Source organism: Amblyomma americanum, chromosome 9 (assembly GCF_052857255.1).
Source record: "Amblyomma americanum isolate KBUSLIRL-KWMA chromosome 9, ASM5285725v1, whole genome shotgun sequence".
NCBI classification, from domain to species: Eukaryota; Metazoa; Arthropoda; class Arachnida; order Ixodida; family Ixodidae; genus Amblyomma; species Amblyomma americanum.
Window position 1 is genome coordinate 25,344,663 of NC_135505.1, and position 24,040 is coordinate 25,368,702.

General features: G+C 45.5%; 1 protein-coding gene across 2 annotated transcripts in view; it reads right to left on the bottom strand.

Annotated features, from left to right (window-relative positions):
- LOC144105589 (acetylcholinesterase-like) overlaps positions 1–24,040 on the bottom strand; it is a 125,712-nt gene that overhangs the window by 99,154 nt on the left and 2,518 nt on the right. The window contains exons 2-3 of one of the 2 annotated variants that reach the window (XM_077638709.1): positions 4,195–4,365; positions 2,313–2,530 (exon numbers count right to left, since the gene is read on the bottom strand). In XM_077638709.1, coding sequence (XP_077494835.1) covers positions 2,313–2,513 — 201 coding nt within the window. In that variant the 5' untranslated portion in view covers positions 2,514–2,530; positions 4,195–4,365. The remainder of the gene's footprint in view (positions 1–2,312; positions 2,531–4,194; positions 4,366–24,040) is intronic. The other variant, XM_077638708.1, reaches the window with a different exon arrangement.

Genomic DNA, 24,040 nt, shown 5'->3' on the forward strand with positions numbered 1-24,040 from the left:
GTGCGATGTCAATGCCCGTTAAATTCCAGGTGGTCGAAATTTATCCGGATCCGTCTGCTACTGCGCCTTTTCACTGCAATCTTGCCTCAAGGCACGGTTGATGGGTCCACCGAGAGCCACAACTGCGTATGAGCTAGGAACATTCGCCGTAAGCTCTCAGAAACGAAGTTGCTCTCACCAAGTTTCGTAACTTACGCAGCGTAGCGTAAGCGCAGTCTATTATCCTTCGTTTGCATTTATCGCCAATCTTACGCAATGTGTCTCCATGCAGCATCAGCAGGCTTTAGCGCGGCGAACATCTGCTCAATTTTTTTTCTTTACTAGAACCGTAAAGCATTTTTATCGTTAACTGCTGCGTCCGGGATCGCCTGTTTCAAGGCGACCATAGCAGACATCGCTTCCCCGAAGAAGACAAAGCATGCGCTTAGCGTATTGCTACGGACACGTACACTACAACTCCCACTGCAGCTCCCATTACAATTCGCTCGCTGTTCCCCAAGCGTGCACGCTGTTTAGTCCAGCAGCCCGCTTGCTGCAAAGGTCTTCCAGCCATGAGACATGATGTCGCGTACGCGTATAGCCCTTCTCACTAATTCTAGATCACTCCAGCGCATGAATTGCTTTCTGATGTCTGCCTAGAAAGAATGTTTCCGTGGCTCAATTTATACTGCATCATTTTCGAGAAACTATCAGCTGGACAGCGTGAAAATGACAATTGGTTTTTGGGGAAGGAAAGGACGCAGTAACTGATTTACCACTCCAGACTAATTCTGGACCATTTCGACACCGTTACCGTGCACTGAGATCGCACAACACACGGGCACCTTTTGCGTTACGCTTGCAAACGAAACGCGGTAGTCGGTTTAAACCACAACCACACCGCGGTGCGCACCTTGAGGGAAGGGAGCGAAAGAAAGATCAGAGAAAGAGAAGTCCGATACTATCCGGTGCCTCATGTCGAGAAGTCAGTTATGACGGAAGGAAAGGCGCAGGAGCAATCTCGATACGGGCAGCACCGTGAAGGAATGAAGACAAAATGGAGGACAGAGAGACGCGCAGGCGCACACTACGCGCGCTACGGGGCATAAACGGCAAATCCAATGGACTCGCTACCGGTACCGCGGTGCCGTAAGTCATCACTCCCACACAGTTACTCTGCACACACACGCACATTGCACGTGCACGCACACGTTTCGCTAGAGGCAATACCATCTAGGGTGCGCCGCTTTTGTTTTTAGCGGTAGCAGACCTCTACCATTCTAACAAAATAAGGAGACCCCTTCCATAAAAAAAAGTTAAGCAGGGTTTAACTACCCAAAGGTCGAGCGACACCATTTTGGCAACGGCCCCGGCCAATTTTGCAGGTCTCCATAGCATCGGGCACGCTCAATCAGGGTTAATCATCACTTTTAGAACAAATCAACTAATGTCAAATTTTGGAGGTGGCCTGGGTCTAACTTCGGAAATGACCTCGTGTACGGTACACCATCGTGTAGGGCACGCCCAATTAGGGTTGGACATCGATTTTGGTCCAAATCAGCCAAGGTCAATTTGTCAAAGTCAGAGTCTTGCTTTGCTGTGCCTCTCAAACTGAAACCATGTCAAATCAGGCACGGAATGGTGAGCGACTTTTCCGCTGAGTAGAGCTATAGCTCTGAAATTGGCGATGAGCCTAGCTGTGCCACTGCCTCAGATGACACAAACGGGACACGTGGGCAGATAATTTTTTGTGTTCGGCTCGCCTGGGCACGGCACGTACCGTGGTTAAGCACTTCCCCTTCCATCCCGCTAGGGCTCTACTCGTTGCCCGCCGAAGCTTCGGGCAGCAGTCAAGCCGTTCTACGGCTTTCCTCTATGTCCTCTCTTCCCGTTGTTACTCTTTTCCACTGGTATCAGTTTGCAACATGAGATACTTTCTCGTGAAAAGGTGCCCGTGTGCTGTGCGATATCAATGCACGTTAAAGATCACCAGGTGGTCAAAATTAATCCCGAGACCTCCACAGCGGCCCTTCTTTCTCCCTTTCTTCTTTCGCTCCCTCCTTCATCCCTTCCCTTACGGCGCGGTTCGAGTGTCCACCGAGGTATGTGAGACCCCCCCCCCTTTTCTCATTGCCCATTTTCTATTTTCCGAAACCAATTTTTCCTTGATTTCTGTTTTGACTGAAAGGTTCTTCCTATTTTCACTGCGAGTACTGCAACAAATGGTCCATTTTTAAGTCAGCGCTTGTGTCAGTTTTTCCCCGTTGCTTACTCGCTCCTTTCGTCCTGCACCAACTCGCCTGACCAGTGTCCCGCAGAGAGCGGCCACACACCTTAGCGGGAACCGGAGGCTTGAAGCGGAGCTCTCTGACGGGCGGCTCGGCGTACGGTATGCCCCGGTACTCCTCGATGGGCTGCCCCAGCACATGGACGATGCGGCCGCCCACGGGTCCCAGCTTGGTGGGCCGCTCCACGTCGTACGGGATGGAGAAGAGCGCCCTCATGATCAGCCCTAGCACCACGGGCCCGTTCATGGCGGCGGCCTTTGCAGCTGCGTGGTGCGAGCGAGAAGAAATCAGTTGGCCTTATCCGCACTAAATCTTCCATTTGAGGGCCGCACATAGAACTGCGGGAATACGGAGTCCATATGATGTGGAAATATATGGAAGTCCTCGTGCTATCCACATTTTTCCCGCACGGTCTCTGTTTATTTCAGCCAACAGTTTAAATCCTTCGTATGCAAATATGCAGTGCAATGCAGCGCACGCACTAACCACGACAAAACAATACTACAACCAAAGCGTCATATTAATTCATATAAATATTCTTTGTTCACATGTACGATCGCCCTTTGGAATATATTTTGCCTGTTGTGGCAGTAAACTTCTTTACTGTTGACTCTTAAGTGTATCCAAAACACAGATTTGAAGCGATTAGTTAAGTGTCATTGATGTTGATCTTTCTAATTGTCTTATTTCGAGCTTAGCATTTTTTCACACATACCAGTATATGCCTTCTCTGCTGTTTTCGAAGTGACCTTGATGTCTGGTTTGTTTTTGTTCACATCGTTTTAACCGCCCTGCATGCTTGGGCCCGAAAAGGGCATGAATTATTTCTAAATATTTAAATAAATAAATGCCCAGAATTCTTGCATTACCTCCCAAAACCAAAAATGAACCACATGTATAAGAGAACAAAGCTTTATATATATACTGTTCTATGCGATTATCGCTCTGTTCATAATTGACCTCCTAATATTGTAATTTTTTATTCCTGCTCGCGTTACTCTTTTTCAGAATGTATCATAATATTAAACTCAACTCAGCCTGGTGGTATTGTTGGGAACTTTTCAAGTGTGTCTGTGTAACGTGTTTTCAGTTTTATGCTTAGATTATGTTCAGTGTGTACGGCTGCGTATGACTACAACCGCGTCCTTGCTCAATACCAAAAAAAGTACTTTTGTTCTTTCATACTGTTGCGTATCTATGAAGTGTTCAGAAGCGTGAATTGTTGGGCGAGTTGGTACATGTTGACGTGAAAAAAAAACCAGCGAGAAAAGACGCAAGACCAGAGGAAGAGGCACACAGACTGTCGCCGGACTTTAAAATGTATTTATTAAAGTTCCACCACATATTTATAGCCACTACTTGCGCAGGCGCACATACATGCCACATTCAACAATGTCCGGACGTCATTACTAGCCAGATAAAAAATTCCATTCTTTGTCAGTGAGAATAAAAGATGGGTCGCTGATACAAACACGCTCGTTTTTTTTTTTTATTAAAAACGCTTCTAACAGCTCGCGCTCGTGCCTGGACTTCCCGCGGCCGATAATGGTAGCCTTGCTCAGCAAAGCTGAGAAATTTTGGCACTCCTTGACATGTATGGCTAGGTTGCTCCCTGTACCTAAGCGCAGCGTCCTGCCATGTTCCCTGAGTCGCTCGTTCAGACATTGCCCCGTCTGCCCAATGTAAATTTTCCCACAAGAAGCGCACTTGTAAGATTCTAAAGTCCGAGCTTCACCGACAAAGTAGGCACCTGCAGGACTGGTTGCGCCATCTCTGCCAGCAGTACGAGCATCCGTGGGTGGCTTCAAAGAAGCTAAGAGAGCATCGTCGCCTCTCTGCCATACTCATCGAGGTGTACTGGAATGAGCTCCGGAGAAGTTTGCCGAAGAAACCCAAGAAGGATGCAGCTGGCACTCCGGTCACGTACTTAAACGGAGCCTGCCTTCCGCCAGCCTTGGATGACATTTTGAAGATGGGCCCGAAGTTCAGCCTGGAACCACGAGCACAGAAACACTAGCTTCTAGCAGCTGTGCACAGAGTCGCCAGGAGGGCCCCACCAGAAGAGAGGACCCACTGTGTGTCGGAAGGCGTTGGATGCCTGGAGAAGACATGGGGAAGCAATAAGAAGAGTGAAGACCTGCGACCCTTGATTGCCCAGTTCAAACAGAACAACCTCAGTCTTCTACAGGCGGATAAGGAAGGTGGGTTTGTCGTGCTTCCTTCTTCCTTGTGTGAAAAGAAGGCGAACGAAGCGATCGAGAAAAAGTTTAAGCCGTCGGATTTAAAACCTCGTAAGGCGAAGGCTCTAGCCCTCCGTCTGCTCAACTAGCTAAATTTGTCTAGATTGGAAAATGAGATCCGCAAATGTGAACAAAATGTCTTGCGTGAGTTTTTCACGGCAAAGACTCATAAGCTGGGAAATCCTTTTAGAGCCATCGTGACTGTAGAAGGCTCTTTGCAAAAGATGGTGTCATTGATTTTGCAACGCGCCTTAGGAGAACTTGTTCCGCCGGATCCGTTTGCAGTTCGGAGCTCCGCATCCCTGGTGGAAAGCCTCAGCGACGGTTTTCCCAGCGCCAATGCTGCTTTCTCTATTGACATAGAGGACTTGTTTTATTCAATACCGCAGGACGAGCTTCTACAAGCAGTGCGCGATGTGATTGAGACCAACGGGATTGTTGCATTCCAGAACAAATGCGGAATAGCACTCGACTCTTTCGTGGAACTGCTGAGCGTGTACCTAAGGCCCACTATCATACAGCACGGTGACAACTACATTGTACAGAGGCAAGGCATCTGCATAGGATCGAGTGTAGCGCCTGTACTGCGTAACGTTTTTTTGGCCAAGTTCGATTCGTCGCTGCAGAAAGCACTTCAAGACAAGCGTGTTGTAAAAATTTTTCGATATGTGGATGACTTTTTAATCATTTTAAACTTATCATCAACTGACCAGCTAACCTCTGTGGCGGACCGGATTTTAAATGTTTTTAGTGCCTGTTCAAAGAACATGGTCTTCACCAAAGATTTACCCTCTGACAACACCATTAGGTTTCTAGATTTAGAACTCAAGTTTTTAGCTGACGAACACGTTTGCTGGAAGTATGCCCCTCGGTCTAAAAAGGCGCTTTTGCCTTATGCTTGCGCTCACTCGAAGCTGGTAAAACGTGGCATTGCCAACCTGTGTTTCTCAAATGCACTGAGAAAAAGTTGCCCGCATGCCATGCAGCAGAGTCTTGCCGAGCAGGTGGTTCGACTAGAGGCCTCTGGGTTTCCTTCCTCTTTGCTGTTGGCGGTCGCTGAAACCTTGGGCAAGAAAATGAAGAAGCCTGCTGCCAATACCGAGCACCCAACAGAGAGGACAAGGAACTTTGGGGTGATTCCCTACTACCATGGAATTTCGCATGAACTGAAAAAGGTGTCCCAAAAATTTGGAGTGAATTTGGTGTTTTATGCCCCCCGAAAGCTTTCCAGCCTTTGCGTCCGTATCTCCGGCTCCAAGCGAGAACCTGCCTGCAAAACTAAGCACCAAACAAAGTTCACGAAGTGTGCTGTGGGAGTAGTATATTCTATCCCTACTTCTTGTGGGAAAATTTACATTGGGCAGACGGGGCAATGTTTGAACGAGCGACTCAGGGAACATGGCAGAACGCTGCGCTTAGGTACAGGGAGCAACCTGGCCATACATGTCAAGGAGTGCCAAAATTGCTCAGCTTTGCTGAACAATGCTACCATTATCGGCCGCGGGAAGTTCAGGCACGAGCGCGAGCTGTTAGAAGTGTTTTTAATAAAAAAGAACGAGCGCGTTTGTATCAGCGACCCATCTGTTATTCTCACTGACAAAGAATGGAATTTTTTATCTGGCTAGTAATGACGTCCGGACTTTGTTGAATGTGGCATGTATGTGCGCCTGCGCAAGTAGTTGCTATAAATATGTGGTGGAACCTTAATAAATTCATTTTAAAGTCCGGCGACAGTCTGTGCGTCATCAGGCCTCATCAGGTTTTCTGTCTTCTAGCCTTATGCCACCCGCAGCGATTCAGCTGTGTACATTCCTGCAAATGAAGGCTATTTCAATTTCAACTTCAGTATTCATCCCGAGTAGTGTCCAGATTATTTACATATTACGCGCATGAGGTCACGCGAACTGCAAACGAATTCGGAGTTTCCATATGCGCTGTCCGTATAGTGTGTATATACTGTTCCACGTGGTTTCCAAACCAGCCGTACTTAAAGAATACAGAGCTATTGAACTCATCGCGTGGAAGCAACGTGTTACTAGATTTTCCGCACAAAATCACCAAGCATGTGGAGCAGTTGCCTACTGCCCGTTTTTCTCAGTTCATCAGCTGCCCCATGCAGTTCATGAACTGGAACTGATGTTTCATGCTTCTAAGGTTGCAGCCCGTTGTTTGCTGAATTTCTTTTTTAAAGCGAGAAATGTTTTTGTAGAGATAGCTACATTACGCTAGCATTTCGAGCCTTCAGCCTGGCACCCCTTGAGCTCCAAGGTTGCGCCGTGGCTAGTCACGTGGTTGGTCACGTGGTGTGGAGCAGGTGCCGGCGGCACAGCGCGCCTAGCCGCCGATAGTGAATCCACGTCCAGGGACGAAGATGAAGATTAAGGAGGAACGCCCAGCGAAACGCAGCGACGAAAGACTAACTTTGCAATTCGACTGAACGAGTTCCACTCAGCCAGCTGTAGCTATCGCGTCACTCCAGGTTTAACCAGAGCTAAACCACAGCCAATTTTTTCTCTCATTATTGTCAGCCTCAGCCGCACATCGCCCCTTAAACCGACACCGAGTGGGCACCAAAAATGAAAATGAAACCGACGCCGAATAAGCAGAGAAGTTCCGCTTAATGTGTTGTCGTATATCAGGAAAAAAATGTGGCGCTGGTTTAGCTCTGGTTAAATCTGGAGTGACGCGATAGCTACAGCTGGCCGAGTGGAACTTGGCCAGTTGAATTGCAAAGTCAGTCTTTCACCGCTCCGTTTCGCCCGGCATTCCATCGTCATCTTCGTCCCACTTGACACGGCGCATGCGCACAGCTGTTGCAGCTCGGTTTCGCCGGCGCGCCGCGCCGCCGGCAGCAGCAGCTGCTCCGCACCACGTGACCAACCATGTGGCTGGTCACGTAATCAACCACGTTACCAGCTATGGCACCTAACCAATGGCAGCTGCTCCGCACCACGTTACCAACCACGTGACCATATTAACACCTCTTTTGGGCTAGTTGGTGCATACTTGAATTAGAGAAAACCTAGCGCCAAAACTATGCAAACCACAAGGACAGATCACAACGAGACACAAGCGCTTGTGTCTCGTCGTCGTTCGTCCTTGTGGTTTGCATGGTTTTGGTGCTAGGTTTTCTCTAATTCACGTGACCACGTGGCAGTGGCGCGCCGCCACACCCACGGCGCCGTCAGCTGAAGGCTCGAAATGCTACCGTAATGTAGCTATCGCTACAATGTATATTTTTCTCATCTTGACTCGAAGCCATGCCAGTGCAGACTTAGTAACATAGTTGACGTACTCCTTAGAGAACTTCACCATCCCTGGAAAGTGAATATTTGGACTGTGATAGGGAGGTGAGCCAGGCTCCTGCCAAAGGTCCCATAAAGAGCAAACTTATTTCTTAAGCTCCAACAAGTTGACCTTCACTGCTTTTTTATTTATAACACAAAAAAATCTTTGCCCCTCCGAACTGACTCATGCCTCGCATAACTAGTTAGCATTACGCGATCTCGCTGTGTTTACCCCTTCACTCAGCTGCAAGCATGCGCCTAACAATGGTGGCAGTCACACAGCAGAGGCTAACCAGTCAGCGGTTTCCTCCTGCGCTGCATATACTTGCCGCATCGAACAGCAGTGGTCTCGTAGCAGAAACTTTGGATATTCGACAAGTTCATCAAGACACAATAATAAAAGGTCACGATATAGTTATCCAATGGCTTCCAGGACACTGCGCATTCACAGCAAACCACTGCGCGAACAAAGCCACTCAGTGATCCCACAACGACTGTCTTCATGTGACTATATTCCTTTATCAAGGATTAGCGCTGCGAGTAGACTTCGCAGGCTGTCGCGGGATCTCGCACTTTTCTCATGGAACACGGGCGGGCTTTTCAACTGTCACCTCAATACCGTGGTCATGGACTATGCATTCGCCTTTCACCTCACTTAGCGCGGCGTGAAACAATATTGCCGCGCCCTATATGGCTCGGTGCTGGTTTTCCAAAGCTGTGCTCCTTCCGCATCTTTATGGCCGACAGCCCTGCCTGTGACATATCTGAATATGAAGAGACATCTACTGCGTGAGTTCCCAGCTTTTTACCACAGAAGGACATACGCTATGCTGTGCTCTGAACCACCGGGATGATCGCCCTCTGACGAAGGGTCAGATCCTTGGAATGTGGCCACAGCAACCGACAGCTCTCAAAGCATACAAAGTACTGTTTAATTACTTGGTTAGTTTATGAGCGTTTAACATCCGAAAGCGACTCAGGCTATGAGGGACGCCGCAGTGAAGGTCTCCGGAGATTTCGGCCACCTGGGTTTTTTTTTTTTTTAACGTGCACTGACATCGCACAGTACACGGGCTTCTAGAATTTCACCTCCATCGAAATTCGGCCGCCGCGGCCGGGATCGAACCCGCGTCTTTCGGGTCAGCAGCCCAGCGCCATAACCACTGAGCAACCGCGACCGTGTTTAATTACTTGAGAGCAACATGCTCGAGTGACCGATTTTGAGTGTACTCCTCACTTCTTCCATCTTCGCCTTTTACATACCCTGTCACCCAGTGCAGGGTAGCAAATCGGAACATCCTTAAGGCTAACCTCCCTGCTTCCCTCTGTATCTCTCTCATCAAACGCGATAGCTCGAGATGTCGGTCCACGATACGGCTCTTCCACATACTGAACTGGTCTATCAACAGAAAATGATACCAAATAATTACAAAGTTTTTCTCACCGAGGATTAATCTGACACTGCACAGAGTGATCACAACAGCTTTCTTAAGAGCTCGATGAAGAAAAATGCAGCATCACAGCACAGAACAATGTAATGACAAGGTCTCTGGCTCAACGCAAGGACGACAATCCTTCAACCACAGCACAGAAATCCCCCTAGCTATAAGTGATGTCTTGGCAAGCAGTGTGTGAACATGAGGAGTTTAGAAATGTAGGATTTTATGGCAGGTTTAATGCACGAAGTCTGCATAAATCCTTTTAAAGAACAGTTGTAAAGATACTCCAAAGTATGTTTGCCAGAGCATCGGTACAGGGAACTAAATCTCGGGCAATACCGGTGTCACATCACTTCTGGAGATGCTATATAGCTATTCTAAAGAATGTTGCACAGTGATTAAGGCAGCTTATTATGAAACACGCATATATCTATGTCGAGAATTTCACTAAAAAAAGGGCGATGTCCTTAACATAGGAAGGATATAAGAAGGGATATCCCTGATGACGCTGTTCTCGAGATGTTTTCAGTAACGGTTCCAACTCAAGAGACAATTTGTCTTCCCAAATTGTTTGTCTTCTCAGACAATTTGTCTTCCCACATGGTTCTTGAAATTGAAATCTTAATTTTCTAACGCAGATTACAGTGAAAAGAGCTGCCTAAGAAAGCGTTATGTAGCCCAGTACACACCAGTACCCCAGGTATATATCGACAGCAGTATGCATGAGTACAACATAATATGCCCCTAAAAAACGCAAGAAAACCCAAGTATATATATATATATATATATATATATATATATATATATATATATATATATATATATATATATATATATATATATATATATATATATATATATATATATATACTTATGAATGGAGCCAACAGTCACCGAAACCAAGGTGTGTAGGGGAATGTTTAAATTTTTTTAAATGTGTAGTGCTGATCAGTGGGATAAGGATATTTAGATTAATCTATCGCTTAAAAAAATTACTTATAAAGCAGCAGAAAAAACAATGCCGCCGGTGGGATCCGAACACACGACCTCCGAATATCGCGTCCGCTGCTCTACCAATTGAGCTACGGCGGCGGCTGTCCAATCTGCTGCTCTCGTGGGTATTAATGTTTATTGGATGTAAGCAAACCTTGAGAGTGTTCACCAGCGCCACCCTCGTCCATAGCGGTGGACGTTGCACGTCCTGTATTACCGCGAGTGTGACGTGGAACGTTATCTAACGGCGAGGGCGGAAACTGTGCGAGAGCCCTCTCATGCTACCAATGGCATCAAGACTGCCAGTACCGACAGCCTCGTTAAGCTAATAGCAGACAAGGTAAAGGAAATGGGGGGCTTGTTATATATATAACGCTCGCCTTCCACACAACAAAACAAAACGGACGTACAAAAACATGAAAAACAACCTGCATTACAATCATCATCATCATTCTGACTGCGCCCACTGCAAGGCAAAATCCTCTCCCATGTCTCTCATGTCTCCCATGTCCCTGTGCTTTGGAAGCTGCAGCCACTGTATCCCAGCAAACTTCTTGATCTCATCCGCCCACCTGATCTTCTGCTGTCCCCTCTTAGTTACATTTCTGCCTTTCCGTTCGTCTTTCTTTCTCTCTCTCTCTCTCTCTGTCTTGGAATCCACTCCGTTACCCTTTAGGACCAGCGGTCATCTTGTCTTCGCGTTATATGCCCTGCCCAATGCCATTTTTTTCCTCTTGATTTCGAATAGGATATCATTAACACTGCACTTGTCTACAATGTGCGGTGTTGTGTATGTGCCTCCTTGTTATTGTCCTGCGTCTGTTTCGCTGTTTCGACCAACGCGCATTCTGAACCAACAAGCCCCGCAATTTACTCTATTTGTCTACAATGATACCACAAAAGATTCGGAAAATGCAAATAGCGGACCGTAACTCATTGGTAAGATTTCATCTACATGCACCTGGTATTTTGTGCCAGCATGCTAACGTAATGTGCTTTGTTATAGAACAAAGCCTGTTTACCATATGAGGTGCGGCAAAAAGGTAGAAGCAGAGGCAAGTGACATTGTGTATTGTACACAGGTGTGTGCTGATAAAGATTAAAGGCTTCCGACATGAGTTCATTATTTTTACTGCGTTTTATGTACGCACGAAATCATTTTAACGGGTGCACAAAATATAGATAGATAAAATGCCATATTGTTTAGAGTAAGGAAACGCATGGGAGTGCCATGGTATGTTTGCAATCAATACGACTGCACTTTTCTGCGCAACTTGTAACACCTGATGGCAGTTGTTTCACATTTTCATTTTGCCGAGTCATTCTTAGTCATCTTCAGTTTTCATGCGTAATCCTTAGTCATTGTTGGTGATTATCCATTTTATAAAGTCATTTCATCAATCCCATTTTCCCGGGGGCAGGGTTCTTTCCATGGCAGACTCCAAGGAGAAGGGATTTCCGTCTCTGCACTTTGCCAGCTGACAATCGTGGCAGGTGGCTCTTCTGTGTACACAGCCATAGATACGCCAGCACAATGGAGCTCAGGAGCAGTGACCTTTGGCACGATCTGTTGTACTGGGGTCGGAGAGTAGTGATTCCAGAAAAATTGCGTGCGCGAGTTTTGGACCAAGTGCATGAAACCCACCCGGGCTCCTCTGCTATGAAGCAGCATAAACGACTGTCAGCTTCCTGTAAAAGTTGCATACAAAACTTGCTTATGCCTGCTGCCGCACAGGCACGTAAGTGGCCAAAGACTCAAGAGAGCTGGGAAAGAGTTCACGCTGACTTTGCGGGTCCAGTATTGGGTACAGTCATCCTCGTACTCGTAGACGCACACAGCAAGTGGATCGAAGCTGTTCCACTGAAACGAGCAAGTACCTCTGCTACGATCAGCTCCTTGCGGAATACGTTTCGCAGATGTGGTTTTCCTCGAACCATCGCAACTGATAATGACACACAGTTCACCAGCGATGAGTTCGCAACATTTGTGAGGAGGAATAATATTACCCATCTGCGTACACCTGTGTACAGTCGCAATCGAACGGGCTAGCAGAAAGGGCAGTCCGCATCATCAAGGACGGCCCCAAGAAAATGGGCAACGGCCGACTAGAAGACAATCTGGATCGCCTTCTTTTTAACTACAGGAGGACTCCCCTCAGTTCAGAAAAATGTGCGTCTTAACTCCTCTTGGGCTACCGTATCCGACCTCGATTAGACGCATTATTTCCTTCCGTTCATGCAGGTTCCTCCAAAACGGATGAGTGGACGCTGCCGGAAGACGTTCCTGTTTACGCTCGTAATTGCGGCATGGGAGATAAGTGGAGACTAGGGAGGACGGCATCTGCGCCCGGCGCCCGAATAGTCACGATCGATACGCCATGTGGACCTATGCGGCGGCACGTTGGCCAGGTGCGCGCAACACGATCAAGCCCGCCGCAAGTGACATCGGCTCCAGAGGAAGACGGGCTGACCGATCAAACACGCAGCAGATATCGTCACCATTGCGGCTGCCAGCCCAAGGACCAGCGCAAGACACCCCACCTCTTGGGGACCGCTATGAAGTTCCATTACGACGTTCGAAGCGTCAGCGCAGACCCCCTCAGCGTCTGCAATATTAAGGGGAGATAAATGTAGCAACCAGTATCAGTTGCTCTCATCGCGGCTTATCATTCCACGGCTGAGTTGGCCAAACCTCCTCGGGCATCGGCATCATGAGTGTGCGCTTTCATTCCCCTCCTTGCCTTTCCCCTGCCGTTACCTTTCCTTGCCCTTATATAAAGAGTACGCTTCGATAACAACAAACGTTCTTCTGATACTCGTGTGGTTCTTCGATCGGGGCACACGCTTGCCATGTGTCTACGATGTAACACACATCGACAGCGTTAAAAAATTGAACTGAAGGCTTGTTTCCAGTTAAATACAGGAAACCGGCCTCGGACAAAAAGCTACGAGGGTAGCTTGATCAAGTGGTGCCAGCTGAACCAAGAAGATATGGAACCCACGAAAATGTGTTTTCTTTTAAAAAAAACTACCTCTAGCCGACGAGTATAAATGAACTTCAGGGCAGGAGCCGCCGCGATAATCCAGTATTTCACGCAATCCCTGATGCGAACGAAACATGACAGAAGACGAAAAAAAAAGTGCCGAATTAAGTTTGGCGCATGCCTCGACAGCCAGATATCTTCAACCGACTGAGAGCGTGCGCACAGAATAGGACAGCACTCAACCTCTAGAAGCTGCCCTATAGAGTTAAATTTATCAAGCTTCAAGGCGTATGAAGAAGTGATGCAGGCTAAACATGACCTGCAAAAAAAAAGCAAATTCGTATAACTGAGGATTATTCAGCAGCCACACGCCACTCCACAAAGAGCCTAGAAATCACCCTCACCAGCCCCATTACGCCCACTCCAGGGCAACGTCTTCTCCCATATCTCATCCACCTCTACCGTCCTTCAGGCTCAATTAGTGCACTAACTTACTCATCAATGACCAATGCTTCATGTATAGTATCGTAACACTAAAGGTATCTCAGCTAAACCTCAAGCAAAGCTTTCGGACAATCACAGCCCGATTACTAACCGTGTGTCACCCTCTGTCTCTTTTGCACAACTGGCTGCGTCATCAACGATGCCATTTGATTAACGATTTCAGAGGAGCAGCGGATGCCACTCCTCCCCAGCACACATTTCCGTCTCATTCACTAACATAAGAGGAGTAATGAAGAAGCGTCATGAACCATCTCTCGTAGACCCATGCTCTGCCAGTACCGAAACATGGATTCATGACAGCTTTTGAGACTGAAATTCTTTGTACATGTAACAAGCTTCAGTTGTACCGCCGCGGCAGGGAAACAAGGCAAGGTGATCGCGTCCTTAGCAAACATGTTGAATCAATCACTTCTATCATTGCGTCCAGCTTAGAAGTCGTATGGGCGTCCAAAACCTGGCCCAGGGCCAAGTGATTTTAGGCGTTTGTTATCGCGGTCTTAGGCTGGAACGAATTCATCGTCCTGCAGAAATGTTCAAGAAATGTTAAAACTGCGCAAAGGACGAGGACAAAGCCAATGAGGAACATACAAAACACCACGGGCGCAGTAAGGTGCTGGAATTTTGATGCCTCAGCACACTTAAGTAAACGTGCTGGTCTACAAGCGTTTGACTTCAGAACCAAAAGTGACAGGTCCAAGCTTCTTTTCCAGAACCAACCGAAATATTTTGAACTTAACAGCGGAGAAGCGTCATACCATCGCCACAGCTTGTACATCCAAATTCCGCCTGTTCAAAATGATGGCTTCAAATTTAGTTTTTTTTTCCCTAGAGCCACTAGCCTTCTAAGGGGGACCTTTTTTTTCAAAAGCGATACGAAACTTACACCAAATTTAGTACCCGTGCTGCCATCTGTCGTCAAACAAAAGCATGCTTTGGACGAACCACGGCCTCCTATAGATAGGCAAGTGCGACACGCAACACCCCGCCGCTCGCGTCGATCAAGGTGGCCGCGGATCAGTGGATATTATTTTTCCAGAAAGGGAGCTGGATGGTCTCCTGGGCTATAAGCTGGTCAAGCAGCTTGACTGAGGCTCAAGAGACCGCTGCGAGACAGTAGCAGTCAAATATAGAGGGTACATCTATAGCACCATATCATCAAATAATGAGTTGAGAAACAGTTTAAAACGTGAAATAAACATTGGGCAGTTCAAAAGAAAATAACTGGATCAAAAATCTAGTGATTACATCCTAAAACAGAAAACACGCAAGACAACATAATGCTTATTTATTTATTTATTTATTTTTTTACTCGTTTATAAATACTGTCAACCCTCAGTTGAGGGTCATTATAGAGAGAGAGAGATGTCACACATAACGTTCATACAATAAAGAGCCGGATACAAAAAGAAATATGCATATGCACTAAAAGTGTCCTACGGATACAGCTCAGGATAAGATATAGACTATAAGACACGTATTTAAATGTTCAGCCATCTGCTGCAAGCACACAATTGGAAAATAAAGCAAATGTAAAACACTTGCAATATCCACATGGTACAGAGTTTAGAAAGGGACCTTGATTGCATTTGCAAACAATGCGGTATCAGAACCGCGAACAATTTCTGCAGGAAGTTTGTTCCACAGCTCTAGTGTCTCTGGGAAGAACGAACAACGAAAGGCATTGGTTCGGGACAAGTACGGTCGAATCGCTTCACTTTGATTTAAGCGGGAGCTCAGTCCACCCGGAGGTTTTAAGTAAAAATCTTTATTATATTTTTATTTCGCAGTGAAATATTTGAAATAACGTTTTCAATCTCTGCTTCTTGCATTGATCTTCCAATAATTCAAGACCGCAAGACTCTAACATCGCCAAAACTGAGTGTCTGTCTGTCTATATTTCGAATAAATAAAGCGCGCCGCCCGGCGTTGCACCTTCTCTATTTTGGCCCACATGACCTTTTGATCGGGGGCCCATGCTTCTAACGCATATTCTAGGGATGTTCGAACAAGAGATCTGTAAGCCAGCAGTTTGACATCTTTTGTTGCCCTTCCCAGTTTTGCTCTAAAAAAACCCAGTTTCTTCTGTGTCGCTGAGCACACTCTTTCTACGTGATTATGCAATTTTAAATTGTGCGAAATAGAAACACCAAGATATTTGAAACAAAAACATTACCTAGATTGTAGCCTTGAATATCGTACTGAAAAGTAAAAATATTCTTTTTGGCAGTGATATGCGTGCATGTGGTCTTATCAAAATTACTTCGCATTTCCCACTTATCACACCAACTCTCAAGCGCCTGAAGGTTTCGGTAGAGTTTAATCCGATCCTCTGAACCAGTTAAAAGTGCAAAAATCAAGCAGAAAATCAGCTGCAAAGATTTTTATCTTAGCAGAACTATCTAAGGAAGTTACTACATCATTTATGTAAAGCAGGAAAAGTGCTGACCTCAACACGGACACCTGTGGTACTCCTGAGTATACGTCTAGAAAAACAGACTCGCAACCATCAACGCGAACTGCCTGCTTGCGGTTAGTTAATTAATCTTCAATCCATTTTAGAGCGTCGCCATTTATACTACCTTTGTACTGTTTTGAAAGTAATTTACGATGAGGAACCTTATCGAAGGCTTTGGCAAAATCAACGCATATAACAATCATCTGTTCACGGTTGTCTATAGCTTTGGAAAAATCGTGTAAGGTCTCAATGAGCTGTGTCACTGTGGAAAGTCCCCGTCGGAATCCATGTTGGCCTGCGCAAAGGAGGCCATTTGATCCTAGGAAAATAATATGTTTCGCTATGACGTGTTCCACAACCTTGCAGAAAACTGACGTCAGGGATACAGAACGGCGGTTATTCATTAGATTACGATTGCTACTTTTTAATATGGGTGTAACTACAGCACAACGCCAGCACTGTGGTACGGATTGAATGCTTAGTTATTTCTGGAAAATAATTACCAAATAAAGTGATGTCCACTCGGCATACCTTTTCAAAGAGCCAGTAGGTATCCCGTCTGGCCCAGTAGCGTTCTTGTCATCTAATTGTAGCAACTGCTGGAACACGCCCCTCTGAGTGAAGTTGATACAGTCCGCGGAACATTCGCTGAAAGGTGACCCACCATCAACCGGAAATGGTCGATCACTTGGCGTGAATACTGATTGAAAATATTAATTGAATCTATCAGCGATATCGCATTTTTCTTCTACTAGAACATTTCCTAGCGTCATTTGCTTTATTTTTTTTTCCTTTCTGTGGTCTAAATAACGCCAAAACTTTTCTGGGGAAGTCTTAAGAAAGTTACTTAGAGTGCGATTAAAAAACTGTTTGCTTCGAGCTGAGTAACAAAGCCTTTATTCTCTGACGTACTGTGTGTATGTCCCTAGGAACTGCTTTTCTCTTGCGCAGCCTTTTTAATTTGCTTTTCGCGTGAACAATATCCCTCGTTATTCATGGGTTACTCCGCTTCGTTTTCTTCAGTCGGGTCGGAACAAACTGATCAATGCAGACTTTAATAATGGTTTTAAACCGCTGCCACAACTATTCAACTGTTTCGACCTCGGAGACAATTTCAAATTTGCCGAAACATTTTTCTAAATAATCTAGAATAGATGTATTATCGGCCTTAGCATAGTTTTTGATTTCAACACGAACAGCATGTTTTGTAGTTCGTGGTGTACAAGTAAGCACACTGAGCAAAACATTTTGTGATCGGATATACCACCTTGAGCTCCAAAACGAAATATCTGATTAACATTAAACATTACAAAAAAAAATAACTAGATCAAAAATCTAGTAATTACATTCTAAACCGTGGACACACACAAGACAACATAATGCCTTTTAGCGTTCCAAAAACAGACCTGAACTCTCTTCGAAGCAAGCGTACTAAGTGTATCAATTTGTTGTGTAATACTGGAAGATTGTGAGCCAAAGATTGGTGTTTGTAAAATGTAGGAAACCAGAAATTTCCCATATATCCGAATTTCTAGTGGGTATATTAGTGCTTCGGCGCTGTATACCAGCCATTGAGGCTATATGGCTAGTAACTTTAGGACAGGAAATATAAAATATTTTAGTAAGCATAATTCATAAATGTGCTTTACAGGAACTATTTAAAATTACCATAAAGCATTTGTTATAGCGGCCATAGGTTCCACGTTTCCAGTATGGCGGATTATTCGTTTCTGAATCGTAAGAAGTCTGTTTAAATTTCCTTGTGCGGTTGTGCACCAAATTGTGGTGCAATAAAATAAATGGGAACTATAAACTATGCTTAATAGATGAGACTTCTGTCTTCCGAGAAATAATGCTGTGATAGCGTGACAAAGCTATGGTAATCGAAGATAATTTCTTGCATAGATAACTGATATGAGTAATTATTATTATTAATATTACTCGTCATGAGCCAGAAATGACAGTTAGCTTATGACGAGCCTCCCTCGTGGCTCAGCGGTTATGGCGCTCGGCTGCTGAATCGAAACACGCGGGTTGGATCCCGGCCGCGGCGGCCGAATTTCGATAGAGGCGAAATTATAGAGCCCGTGCGCTGTGCGATGTGAGTGCACGTTAAAGAACCTCAGGTGGTCAAAATTTCCGCAGCCCTTCACTGCGATATGCTGAAGAAGTACTTTGCTGTGGGCTAGTTGGCTCATAGCTGTAGATGATGCCAGGACGACGCGAAAGGAAGAGGGACGAGAGAGGCGCAAGAACACAACAGGTGCCTCTCTCGTCCTTGTTCCTTTCGCGCCGTCCTGACATCATCTACACCTTCACTACGGCGTCCCTCATAGCCAGAGTCGCTTTGGGATGTTAAACCCTCATGAACCACTACAAAAGTTCTTTGTCACATCACAATCAATTAGGTAATTTTTAGAGATGGTTCATAGTGTTCTATCGTCTGCTTAATTTCTATGCAAGCGTATTGCCTCGTATAAGTGGCGCAGACTTTTTTATGCATTGTAGTATGTGTGTGTGTGCTTGCGTGCGTGCGTGCCATGTCCCCCCTTCCCCCCGACCGAGGTTCTTCTGCTATCTTCTCCAAACGTATAAACGTAGAATCGCTTCATTGGTTTGCTGAGCCGCGCTACTCAAGTGTTCTTGCCACACTGTGGATTCGAGTTATGGCTTCCAAGCTGGACGCCTCGAAAATCTTGGTTCCCCTGAGTGGGTGTCCACTGCCGCAGAAGGAAGCCTTTTCAGGAAAATGATTCGAGGAGAGCGACTACCCAACGCCAGTAGTCCTTTGCAAGGGAAGCAGGAAAAGAAATGCGAGTTGTTAAATTGCGTCCACGGCATCGTCTCTCATGATTTGAAAAGAGCCGCAGGAAAGCTCGGCATGGATTTGGCTCGGCAGCAGCAAGCTGTCAGGTTCCACTTCCCACACAAAAAGCGGCCGAAAAAATGGTCTGTGGTACGAAGCATGTCCCCGGGTGCACGCTCAGTGCGCCGTGAGGTTTGATGCGCGAAGCCCCTCTGAGCTATCGGCACGTGTATGCAGCGCAGGTTGGTCGTTGCCTTAGCGATTGACTAAGAAAACACGCGGCTTCACTTGATAATACTAATGGTATGCACTTACATGGGCATGGCAAAAGCCGTAAATGTGGCCCACTGTACTGAAACTCAAAGGTCACTCGATGTTCGAAATATAGTTGGCTAAAAAGATTTTAGAGGCGTAAGTCAGTTACAAGTTGGCACAAGTTGTGAAGTCAGTGACACGTCGGTTGCTCTTCTTCACAGTGAACTCAGGTTGCTTAATTTTCGGTAAAATTGTCTTCTTTTATGTTGGATGGAAGAGTTTTAAGTGCTTCATCATTACGGCAGCAACGACACTCCAACATTCAGCCGCCGCGATGGCTCAGTGGTCATGGCGCTCGGCTGCTCACCCGAAAGGCGAGGGTTCGATCCCGGCCACGGTGGTCGCATTTCGGTGGAGCCAAAATGCTAGAGGCCCGTACACCGTGTGATGTCAGTGCACGTTAAACGAGCACGTGCCTGCTGAAACGCTATCGAAGCTGCGCAAGGTGCTCTACGACAGGCTGTAGGTCAATCAAAACGTGATTATTTTGACCACACGCCATCAAGTTTCATTCAGAATGCTCCGCAGAAGTTTTGGAAACACTTCTGCAGGAAAAACAAACCTGTCGACAAAATTCTGCGCAATGGTGTTCGTGGCAAGCATTGCTGAACATTTTAATAAATATTTCCACACTGTCTTCACGAAATCAAATTCCCTCTTATGTGAACCACCTTTATCTTGTCATACCGAACCAAGCATTGTATCTTCTGCAGGTGTGGTTTCAATGCTGTTGAATATGAAAATAAAAGTGTCTCCCGGTCCGGACGCGATTCCAGATATGTTCTTGCGCCGTTATACTAAAATGTTATCCCAATTTCTTGCTATAATTTACCATGCGAGCCTATTAACCGGCACTGTTTCTTCGGATTGGAGATCTGCACGGATTGTGCCAGTACTGAAGAAAGGTACAGCCTCATCTGTCACTAATTTTCGACCCAAATCGCTTACATCTTCTTCTTACGAAGTTATCGAACACATTGTAGCCACTTATATAACTTCTTTTCTAAATGACAGCGACATTCTATCGTCACTCCAACATGGATTTAGAAAAGGCCTTTTGACCGTCACACAATTAACATCTGTAGTTCACAGTTTTGCTGACATTGTAAACAAGTCAGGGCAGATGGACGCCATTTTTCTAGATTTTTAGAAAGCTTTTGACTTTGTTTCACAAGCAAAACTAATGCATAAGCTTAAAAATACCGGGCTTCCTTTCTTCATATTTATCTGGGTTCTGCTTACCTTTCTAACCGCGCCCAGTTCATCGCTATTCATGCCCATTGATCAAACTACCTTGCGGTCACTTCTGGCGTGCCGCAAGGAAGTGTACTGGGACCATTATTATTTTTGGCCTACATCAATGACACTGGAAGTAGTTAGTGAACCGGTGCAAATTAGGCTTTTCTTAAAAGAACGCCTCCCTGGGCAGGTTGGTAACTGTACATCTTTGGTTACAGGCGCGAAAACAGACACAATACAAGGCAGAAAATCATGCTCTCACAAGATGCCACTAAGTTTTAAAAACCAATTGGCCAGGCTGTCTTCAACTGGTTTCCCTGGTTCGGTCATAACGGCGGTCGCTGAAAGCCTGCTACAGAAGATGAAGAAAAAGGCTGTGCGAGCTGGGGAAGATGTCCCTTGAGAAGAGGTGGTGCGACCTGTGGTGGTGCCCTACGTGCACAGGCTAGCCCACAACTTGAAGAAGGTCGCGAGCAGGCATGGTGTGCCGCTTGTTTTTCAGCCCCAGAAAAGCTAGGAAGCCTTTGCTCTCGTATTGAAAGAGAACGAAAACAAGAGAGAGGGTGTGGCACCAAACATGGGCGATCGTTCATGAAGTTCTCTTAGGCAAATGTCTGAGAAAAAGAAAGAAAGAAAGAAAGAAAGAAAGAAAGAAAGAAAGAAAGAAAGAAAGAAAGAAAGAAAGAAAGAATGAATGAAAGAAAGAAAGAAAGAAAGAAAGAAAGAAAGAAAGAAAGAAAGAAAGAAAGAAAGAAAGAAAGAAAGAAAGTGCGTCGAAGGTGTCTATGAAATTCCCCGCTCGTGCGGCCGCTCCTGTATAGGGCAAACTGGACGCTGCGTTAACGAGCGAATCAGGGAACACAAAATAAACGTCAGCAAGATAAAGAAGGCCCAAATATGCCTAAGCATATAAGGTTCTTCCCGTCATGCACTTGTGGGCCATGTTTTTCCAGTTCACGAATTCTATCAAAGAACAAAGATACAAAAGCCAGGGAATGAATAGAAGCTTTTTTGGTTGCAAACAAAGGAAGCATGTGCGTCAGCGACACGTCCATATCATTTTATAAGGCTGAGAACAACTTTTTCACTCGTTCGCTATCATATCAATTTTGAAGATGATAGTATTCCTTGCGTATAAGATGGTATATATTTGTCCGCGTTGTCTTCAAATAAATCAGTTGTGAGTGGCGCTCCATCCCGTCTTTCTGCCTTGTGTTGCGTCTTTCGCGCCTGTAACCAAAGATTCTGCCGATGTGTTTTGTTTCATGTGTTTTTGTGTTTTGTTTCATGAAATCAGACACCACTAAGACCAAGTCATTCTGAATTCTAACCTTCAGAACATTCACTCATGGTGCAGTCGATGGGAGATGAAGCTTAAACAGTCTTTATGGAAGTGACCAGTAAACAAAGTAGCCTATCATTTCCGCATGCCCTTCCAAGTCATCCGCTTGAGGAAGTTAAGGACTACAAATACTTGGGTGTTACTATAACCATTAATCTGAGCTAAAATAAGCATACAACCAAGATATGTACTTCTCCTTTCCGACATTTTGCTTCCTTAGGCATAGACTAAAAGGTGCCCCTTCCAGTGCAAGTTTTTAGCCCACACATCCATCATCAGACCGCACCGTTTGCACCGTCTGGAACCCTTACACAAAACATAACATTGAGGCACTGGAAATGATCCAGCAAAAATCTGTACGATTCATCTTTAATATCGTTCTACTGACTCTCCAACCACTCTTATGGCACAACACAACATACAGGCATTGCAAACACGAAGGAAAATTCAAAGATAGAAATTTCTTGTCTTACTCAAAAATAGCAAACTCTCCATGAGCCCTGATTTATTTCTTAAGCCGATCACAAGGCGACTAACACGATATCGTCACACGGAATCACTAACACCGTAGAGCGTTAGAATCAATGCACTTAAATCATCACGTTTTCCTCACACAATCACACAATGGAATGAACTCCCGCCTGAGGTTGTAAACAGAATCGATGCCATTGACAAAATTGCTTATTGATAGTTGCTGAGCTGTTTTTCCTTGTTGTTTACTGTGCCCTATTGCTCGTATTTTATTTTTCTGCGATGTAATTTGCCGCGTTTCTTTTCATGTATATTTTGCCCCTCCTGCTTGGACCCATCTTATGGTCTGCAGTACTCTACAAATAAATAAATAGACCCCAGGTGGTCAAAATTTCCGGAGCCCTTCAGTCCAGCGTCCCTCATAGCGTCAGTCGCTTTGGGACGTTAAACCCCATGTATGTATGTATGTATGTATGTATGTATGTATGTATGTATGTATGTATGTATGTATGTATGTATGTATGTATGTATGTATGCATGCATGCATGCATGCATGCATGCATGCATGTATGTATGCATGCATGCATGCATGCATGCATGTATGTATGTATGTATGTATGTATGTATGTATGTATGTATGTATGTATGTATGTATGTATGTATGTATGTATGTATGTATGTATGTATGCATATATGTATGTGTGTATATGTTTGTGTGTGCATGTATGTGTGTGTTCATGCACGTATGTAGGTATGTACGTATGCATGCATGCATGCATGTATGTACACTCTAACGGAGATACGCCTATATGGGAACCAAAACGGGTTTAAGCTGTCCTCTAGCGCGCACCCTTTTATAAAAGGTATGTATGTCATGTATGCATGTCAGAGTGCATGTATGTACGTCGGGAGCATAGCCTTTGAAACTGGGCGGTGGCCGGTATGTCATGCGCTCTTTAAGCACTGCGTTGCACCGCGAGCCCCCAGCCTACGAGCTGCGCCCTTTCTCTAGCGCTACCCCGCTCTAGTGCTGCCCCGCCCAAGTTGCAGCAGGCACATCCCTAGCATTCCGCGCTGCGCCTTCACAGTACCGTGCTTACCAGTAAGGCTCACAACCAACACACAGGGGGAAAAGGGAAGGTGTTGAAGGACGGTGGGGGCATTGTGCTGGGGGAACATGCCGTCCTCATTACTTTGCGTCCCACATCCTCTAGCGTTTGGGAATCTTGGAAGAACACTAACACTATCCGAATCCACAAGAAAGGCCATATGAGGGATTTTAAAAATTACTGACAGATCAGCGTGCTCTCCGTTACCTACAAGGGATTTCCTAATGTCCTCCCCAATGGAGTTAGAGCAACCGTAGACATCAGTCAACAAGGAGATCACGATTCCTTTCGTAAAGGACACTCGACAACCCGTCATATTCACGCCACCATTTAGGTGACGCAGGAAAGCGCAGAATATTACCAACTCCTATATATGCATGTATGGTACATTATTGACACAGTATTGACACGCTAGCTAGTCGTGCGACGCTTCACCGTCTGAAGTTTCTGTACATAATTTTACATAACAAACTTAAAGTTGATTCTGCTACATACATTACCTTGAACACTTCCAGGCAAACGCGCCACAGAAATGAGTTCACCATACAAGAATATTTCTGCGCAAAAAACACCTTTATGTTCGCCTTTT